Source organism: Coccinella septempunctata, chromosome 5, assembly GCF_907165205.1.
Source record: "Coccinella septempunctata chromosome 5, icCocSept1.1, whole genome shotgun sequence".
NCBI lineage: Eukaryota > Metazoa > Arthropoda > Insecta > Coleoptera > Coccinellidae > Coccinella > Coccinella septempunctata.
In genome coordinates, this window is record NC_058193.1 from 6,142,962 (window position 1) to 6,151,679 (window position 8,718).

Sequence of the window (8,718 nt, forward strand, 5' to 3'; positions counted from 1 at the left end):
ACTCTTTTACCTGAAAACTATGATGCCTTATTTCTTTTCTCTAACGTTATGAACTGCTCTTCTTGTTTCATCTCAATTATGAATACTATTCATTAATTCTTTCTACGTTTACTATATTTCATTTCTCTACATTGCATTTGTAACACAACTCACCTCAATTTATGTACTCTCATAACACACCTTCTGCTTTTCTAATAGATTTGCTATTCCTGTAAGCGTTGGTAATCATCTCTCTCATTCTGTCTCATTACACCTGTCTCACTACATTACATATCTCTAACTTCTCAAGTTATCACTGCAACCTTCTGTTTTTCTGATAGCGAGACAGTTTATGAAATCGTTAACTCTATCACTGTAAACGTTGTGCTTGCATGATAACACTCACATCAATTCATAACTATCAAGCTCAATTATTATGCAACTCAAAATACATAAACACGTTTTGATGTAAATATCTCAATTCTTATCAAGCACATAATAATTGATCTTGTTACTCGATACATGAAATTCACTCAACCTGCTCTTTCTCTCAAGCAAATACAACGTTGATTTTCTCATTGAAACATTTCTTTCAAATTCTCTCAATAACTTCTCAATACTTGTAAATAGGTTCACTCTGTTCAGATGTTGTATACAATTTTACTTCATGCGAGTGTCTATTTATTATGTGACGTGTTTGATATACAATAAAGATTTTATTTTACCATCTCCAACTCAATCATTTGGTAACAGTCCACTTTTAATTAATTGCCAAAAATCTCAACAACCAGATTTTTGAACATTTGGTCCTTCGGGCCGGATGGTTGAGTTGGAATAATTATTCATTCATATCACATTCTTCTCAAAAGGTCATGTCTCAAAAGTCGGGAAGATCTTCTCCATCTCCAAAAGAGGATGACACTCAACTCCAGGTCCCTCCTACTCGATCATCCAGATCTTCCACATCTTCGCAGCCTGATGTGGGACCTCAAACACGCTCGGCTGGTCTTCCCACCAATCTCAAATTAAAAGTGGCTACTCAAATGAGTAAACTGCAACTCATGAAGGACATCTTCTCCAAGCTGTCCAACGTCTCAACATGGACTGTGCAAGACCTGTCACACACTCAAGAACAACTGCAAGACCTTCACAAGAACTTCTCAAAGACTCATTCGTATTTTGAGTCAGCGTGGCCTGAGTCTTGTCTCGACCACGAATACTTCGCATCCTCAGTCTTCTTCGAGGAATACTCTCTATTCCAATCAGCCATCTCGAAATTAATCCAACTCAATATGTCACTCAATCCTGTGGATTCACAGCCATCCACACTGCTCAAGCCCCTCAGCCTTCTCAAACTCGTCCTCGATTGCCTGACATCTCAATTCCCACCTTCTCAGGCGACTTCTCAAAATGGCCTGCCTTCCGAGACCTTTTTCAATCACTCGTGATCAATAACACCTCGATTTCTGACATTGAAAGGTTACATTACCTTCGGACATGTCTCTCTCACGAACCTCTCGACACCATCTCTAGTCTTCCCTTAACGGAAGTCTCGTTCCCCATAGCTTGGAAGAAGCTTATGGACAAATATGAAAATAAAAGGCTGCTCCTCTCTTCTCAATACACAAAACTTCTCTCCTTCTCATTGGCGAATCAGAAAAATTCTACCGCCTCATCTCTTCGTCAATTTATTGACAGCATCGTCAATCCTCTCCAAAGTTTGAAAGCTCTAGGTGAAGATCTAGAGCAGAATAACAATCTTTTGGTGTTCCATATCATCAACCGTATGGATCACGCCTCTCGAACACATTGGGAAACTCTCATCTCCTCTAATAACGAATTTCCCTCCTTCGCTCAGTTGATGGAGTTCCTCCAATCCCGCTCTAGAGCTCTAGAATGGACTGAGTCCAACCAGAGACAGTCATCTCAAGAATCCTCTCGCTCTCGCACAACAGTGCACACAATTTCTCAAAAGGTTACAGCTCAAAGTAAACCTTCTCCGTCACTCATCTCAAGCAAATCGGCCTCCTCGAACACTCCAATCTCAAAAGTCTCTTCTATGCCCAGCTACACCTGTGATGATTGTGGACACGACCACTTTATTGCAGATTGCCCTCGCTTCTCCAAACGCTCACCTCAAGAAAAAGCTGATGTAGTATTACATCGCATCCTCTGCTCCAACTGCCTCGGTAGACATCATCGCCACTCTTGCAGAACGACAAAGATCTGCAAAATCTGTGGAAGTCGTCATCACACTCTTCTACATGATGCTCCTCTCAGCAGTAAACCACACTGCAAAGTTCCACCGGTACCCCCTCGAGTGCTTCCTCAATCAGCTCTCACATCTCAAAAATCTGCTCAAAGGGAGGTGAGTTCTAGCAACTCAGCTCTAAAGCCGTCAAAATAGTTCGAAGAAGCGTTGAATTATTTTTCTTCAGCTACCTCTACCACGACTCAACATTCTCCTCGCCACTGCCATCGCCCATCTCATCACCTCAACAGGCTCACACACGGTTCGACTACTCATCGACACTGGATCCGAGCTGACCTTCATCTCTCAAGATCTAGCCAGAAAACTCAACATCTCTAGAAGGAAGTCTCATGTTGTAATTGTGGGATCTCTTGCCCTCACTCTCAAGTCGACGTATGACCATCAAACCATAAATATTGATGCTCACATTCTTTCATCATCATTCTCTAATTTGCCTTCCTTCTATATATGTTTTCAGCAATCTCTACATCTCCAGCATCTCAAGTTAGCTGATCCAGAATACCACATCTCAAGAGCCATCGACATCATTTTGGATGCTGATGTATATGGCTCAGTTGTTCTTCCTCAGATGAAAAAAGGCCCTCCATCATCTCCAATCGCACAACTCTCAATCTTCGGCTGGCTAATCCTAGGACCTGTGTGTCAAGAACAGGAACGCCTTCCAATTCATTCTCCAATGTTTCATACCATCTCACAACAGTCACATATGGAACTAGATCAGCTCCATTTTTGGCAATCAGAGTTCTTCTCCAACTTCTCAAAGATGAGGGTCACAACTTTCCACTAGCCATTCCTCCATTAACGAAAGGTCGTTATGTCGATGATATTTGTGGTGGAGCAGATACTGAACATCAACTTCTCGAAATTGCCAAACAACTCCAGAACCTTTGCATGGCGGCCGGCCTTCCGCTAGCAAAATGGCAGTCAAACGTCTCAAGTCTCTCTCACGTCGTTCAAGAGGAAGAATCAACACCCACTCCAATCTCATTCAATGAAGATTCTCACTCAACTAAAGTGTTAGGTCTAATTTGGTACCCTCAAGAAGACTATTTCACTTTTAAAGTCAGCTCCAATCTATCTGGGTCTTTGATCACCAAGCGATCAGTTCTATCTCATATTGCTAAAATATTTGATCCACTCGGTTTAGTCTCCCCTGTTACGATAAGGGCTAAAATGTTGTTGCAGGAATTATGGCTCCAAAAGTTATCATGGGACGAACCTCTACCTCAACTACTCCAACAGAAATGGTACGACATCAGTGAAGATCTCTCCAAGCTGGCCAGCATCACAATTCCAAGATGGATTAACACTCAAGAGGGTTCCTTCATCCAACTCCACGGCTTCTCTGATGCATCTCAACTCGCCATTTCAGCCGTTCTCTACCTTCTCGTTCGAACTCCGTCCAAGGAATGCAAAGTTACAATGCTTTGCTCCAAAACCAAAGTATCGCCTTTAAAACCACTCACAATCCCGAGACTCGAATTATCAGCTGCTCTTCTCCTCTCTCGACTCGTTAATTATGCGCATAATGTTTTAGCTCTCAACATTCACTCAACCACTCTATGGACGGACTCCTCAATCACTCTAGCTTGGATCAACACTCACCCTTCACGTTGGAAGGACTTTGTACGGAACAGAGTTGCAACAATCCAAGATCTAACTCCAAGGGCCCATTGGAGGTATATTTCCGGCAAAGACAATCCTGCTGACTGTGCATCACGAGGGTTAACTTCATCTCAACTTCGCAACCACTCGCTATGGTGGACGGGACCACCATGGCTTTCCAAGTCAGAAGATTCATGGCCAAATCGTCAGCCGGCACCGACAACCGACCATGAATCAGAAGCAAGACCAGTGATCTCCATACTCACCTCCACTACGTCAGACTACTCATGGGATCTCATCTACAGGTATTCCAGTTTGAATAAATTGTTAAGAATCACCTTTATTTGTTCAAAGGTTCTCGCACGACTCCGACGCAAGCTGGATCCAGCACACCTCACACACCTGACTTCAACTGACTTGGAAGCATCTCGAATTTTCTGGATAAAGGCAACTCAAAAAGTCTACTTTCCACATGAACTCAAGGCTCTTCAATCACACACTCCACTTCTCTCTTCACATGTATTCAGTAGACTCACTGCATTCCTCGACAACAATGGTGTAATTCGTGTAGGCGGACGAATTTCCCATTCTCAACTCGACCCAGATAGCAAGCATCCAATTATTCTTCCTCGACACTCTCAATTTACTTCTTTGGTTATAGATGAAACTCACCGAAAAACTCTACATGGAGGCACTCAACTCACTCTAGCCACGATACGTCAAAGGTATTGGATCATTGGAGGAAGAGCTCCAGTTAAATCCCATATACTGAAATGTGTTCTGTGTGCAAGGCACCGTGGTATTCGCGCTCAACAACTCATGGGACAGCTACCAGCATCTCGAGTGCAGCCATCTCGTCCATTCCTCCACACCGGTGTAGATTACGCTGGTCCACTCACTCTCAAGACATGGAAAGGAAGGGGTTCCAAAACACACAAAGGCTGGGTTTGTGTCTCCGTCTGCTTTGCCTCCTCAGCAGTTCATCTCGAAGTTGTAAGCGATTATTCAACTGATTCCTTTCTCGCTGCCTTTCGCAGGTTCACCGCAAGACGAGGAATACCACTTCACCACCACTTCATTCGAACTGTCAAGGATGTATCCTTCACATTAGAAGAAATAATGACTCTAACTTCTCAAATCGAAGATATTCTCAACTCAAGACCGCTCGAACCGCTCAGTGACGACCCTGACGATTGCGTAGCTCTCACACCTGGACATCTCCTCATAGGCGCTCCATTAACAGCTGTTCCAGAACCATCTCTTGAACATCTCTCCACCTCTCGACTCTCAAGATGGCAATTTGTTCAACAACGAACTCAACAGTTTTGGACACAATGGTCATCACAATATTTGCAACGCCAGCTATCCATCTCAAAATGGCATCATCCTCGCAATGACGTAAAGGTTGGTTCTTTAGTTCTAATTACAGATGAACGTACACCTCCCTGCAAGTGGCCTTTGGCAAGAGTTCTCGATATGCACCCTGGGCATGACGGACTGACAAGAGTAGTCACCTTAAAGACTCCCACTACAACTCTACGTCGACCCGTTGCAAAGTTATGCATATTACCAATCCTGGTGGACTCTGAGGATTGAAAGCAGTCTTTTCGCTCCAGTTATGGGTGGATTGAGTAGCTCAGACACTGGAGTGATGGATTGCCTCAACTTCCTCACAACGGATAATTCACGAAGATCTACTCGATTATAATCAACTACGTTAATTATGGCGGCCGGAATGTTAAAAATTGGAGGAATTTTTCACCCAACTCTACCACTCGATGCACAGCTCTATCAACTCAGTGACTACGTTTATCGTTACATGCTTCTGTGAACGTAACCTTTAAATCGCTGTCAATCAGCTGTTCAAAAAAAAACCGGTGGAACCTGTTGAATCTGCTCAATTCAATTCATTCTCTTTAGATTCTTCGTTCGCTCAAGTGAATTGGAACTTGGTCTAAATTCTTAACGTGATTTTTTAGTGCACTCTCAACTTTTTCAGTCAGCTCAAATCTGATAATATTATTTTATATTATAATTATCAATCGATCAACATCTCAAAAAGGTACAGTACTTTTTCACTCATTCTCGAATGTGCATCTGTCGCGTTCGGTCGATAAACCTGCGATTCCGTTGTTTTTAAATAAACTTATACTGATCTCCTGAATTCATTATGAATTCTTCAAGTGATGGAGAATTCACAGTGATGGAAATAGAAGAAAATGGTGAATGGAAAAAAATCCGACAGAGAAAAAAGAGGATCAGAGATCCAACCTCTCCCACGCAACTTGGACCCAACAAAAAAGTACCTTCATGCGATAAAGAAATTCCACAATCGATAATACGGTGCGACTATCGAACGCATCTGGACAACAGAAGAAATCAGATAACACAACAGGATATGCCAATGCGACAAAATATAAACATAAATAATCAACAAAGAATGACTCACTCACGGAAAATTGACAGAAATTTCAACTCGCTTTCCACACGAATGAATGAAATTCGAAATGCTGAATAGGAATTTCTTTTCTATCTAACAGTCGACTAGTCCATTATAAAAGACAGAATTCGAATAGCTGAAGAATGGAATAAAAAATTTCCGCAATCAACTGACATTATTCTGAGAACCAAACTTGGCTATCTGCTAAAATCAAATGGTAATAAGGAAAAACTCGAAGCTGCCCTAGAAGAAATGAAAATCGACAAGATCATAATTAAATATAACGAAACAAGACCATACGAAAGAACAAAGGAAAGAAAAGAACCACAAAAAACTTTCTCAGTAGTTATAACTGCAGTAGAAAAATCTATCGATGAAAAAGACATAGGCCAACACCAAGTCCGTCAACCGCCAACCACTGGGTTGAAAATATCCTTTTAATTCAATCATAAATAACAGAAATCTTAACAAAAAGGACTCTAGAGGAAATGCAATATGCAGTTGATACACTAGAAATGATTAGCTTAGAAAAAAGCCAACCCTTCACGGGGAAAGCGGAATAGTTTATAATAATAATGTCGCCTTTATTGAAAATGAAATGAATACATTCCGAAGATGTTAGAGACCCAACTGAAGCGAAGTTTAGTCTATGACTACTCTTACACTTAACTCCAGAAAGGCCCGAAAAAAAATATTAACAATATTAATATTTTATAATGCTCCAACTTTAATACATACAAGAACCAGAAAAAAAACAAAAAAGAAAGCAGAAGTGGAAATTCCTCACTTATAGAAAATAAAAGTAGAATAAAACAAAAATTACTGAATCTGTCTCTGGAATAATAGAGATCTCAACCGTGCCCTAAACTGTGCAAACGAAGTTGAATGCAAAGCCAAGTTGACCGCATTAAAAATTTTTGCAGCATTGTAAGAAAATGACCTTTTAAACCTGGTCGTCTGATGGGAAGGAATCGTCAGCATGTTCGTTTGGTATTTCTATGATTTGGCGGATGAAAAATCGGTGGTTTCCAAGCAGCTATCGTTCTCCTTTTCTTTACTCTCCATTCTGTGTTCTGTGCCCATCTAAAACACAGATCAGACAAAATTTATGAGCTGTCAAAATTTTGATTGAATATATTGATCCAATCATATGTATCAATTATTCTGATGTAATGATTTAAGAAAATTTGCAGAAATTTCAGAGGTAATGGAAGGATTTTTATTTCTGGAAATTTCTGGAGACAAAGCCAGTGTCTCATCATTTTCATAATTTTTTTTGTTTTCTATGACCGTAATTTTTTTGTATTAGTCAACTTTAAGCGATTTTTAGCGTCTTACCGGTTATGTTACTAGCGGTATCTTGCGGTTACCCCCCACTCTTCCGCGGGAAGAATGATTTGAAAAACCAGTATGAATCGCAAAAATAAGATCGGTTATGTAAAATGATTGATCGTACCTACATGTCAAAACAAAAATAACCTCAACTCAGTACTCAGTTGAGACTGTTTCTCTTATATTATGAAATGGAATCGCAACAAGTTTGCTTCATCATGGATACTATGTCCGATATTACGATCGAATGTATTTTAAAATAACTAATAGTAAATTGAATATAAGTATAAGCCCTCATTTTGAGATACGAAAAGAATATTAGAGACCATCCATTCCTAAGAACTTTGGATACAATACCATGAATCCATGATATTCTTTCAACGTTTCTGCTTAAAAGGGGAAACCTTCGTGAAATTCTGAATATTTTTGTTCTGAACGATAGATATTTGAATAATTTATTCATACTTATGTACAATGGTATTCGCACAAGTAATGTGGAAGAAAGAACTCTTCAGCACATGCATTATATTATGAACATTTTCTGGCCCGTTCTGTTATACTGGTGAAACTTGGTATAAGCTCGGAACTATTTCTGGAATGGTGTTCAAGAAAACTGCAATGGGTTCTATAGCAGCTGATGTTTTTTCTACCAAGAAACTACACTGGCGGAGATCAATATTCTTCTCTTTGACGAACGAATGGTATATTTTGGTGGCCAACATCCAGTTCCTCCAAGAAAGCATTGCTTGCACTCTGCTGGTTCATGGTATATTTCTTTCCACATTCCGTAAAGTCCATGGACTCGTTCTCAAAAGTATTTTACGGCAGGAATAGAACTATACAGAATAGCACTTTGAACACAATATAATAAATGAAAAATACGATTTTTTTCTCGATAACGTTTTTCATTCAATCGTGTCATACATTTGACAAATAAACAATCCCTTGTCACCGCTTATAACTCTGATCGCGAGCTGGGTTATTTGCGGTAAATACTAATGACGTAGGATATGACGTCATATCACTTCCCCTCCATAACCGGTTTTACGCTAAAATACAACGGTAACTTCAGATGACATAACCACAAGTA

General features: G+C 40.3%; 2 protein-coding genes across 2 annotated transcripts; both read left to right on the forward strand.

The window, feature by feature from the left end:
- Positions 1-851: 851 nt before the first annotated feature.
- LOC123313949 lies at positions 852-3,038 on the forward strand. Its single transcript, XM_044899061.1, has 3 exons — positions 852-1,153; positions 1,678-2,347; positions 2,418-3,038. Exons 1-3 carry the CDS (start codon positions 852-854, stop codon positions 3,036-3,038), a joined length of 1,593 nt encoding a protein of 530 aa, XP_044754996.1.
- A 908-nt stretch (positions 3,039-3,946) lies between these two features.
- On the forward strand, positions 3,947-5,452 carry LOC123313950. Its single transcript, XM_044899062.1, has 2 exons — positions 3,947-4,161; positions 4,211-5,452. The coding sequence occupies exons 1-2, from the start codon at positions 4,144-4,146 to the stop codon at positions 5,450-5,452; spliced, it is 1,260 nt and encodes a 419-aa protein (XP_044754997.1). The 5' UTR covers positions 3,947-4,143.
- Positions 5,453-8,718: the final 3,266 nt, after the last annotated feature.

Coding starts and splice junctions, on each gene's coding strand:
- LOC123313949 (XM_044899061.1), top strand. CDS start 852: ATGTCTCAAAAGTCGGGAAGATCTTCTCCATCTCCAAAAGAGGATGAC. Junction 1,154..1,677: donor AACTTCTCAAAGACTCATTC/GTATTTTGAGTC, acceptor ATTTATTGACAG/CATCGTCAATCCTCTCCAAA. Junction 2,348..2,417: donor AAAAATCTGCTCAAAGGGAG/GTGAGTTCTAGC, acceptor ATTTTTCTTCAG/CTACCTCTACCACGACTCAA.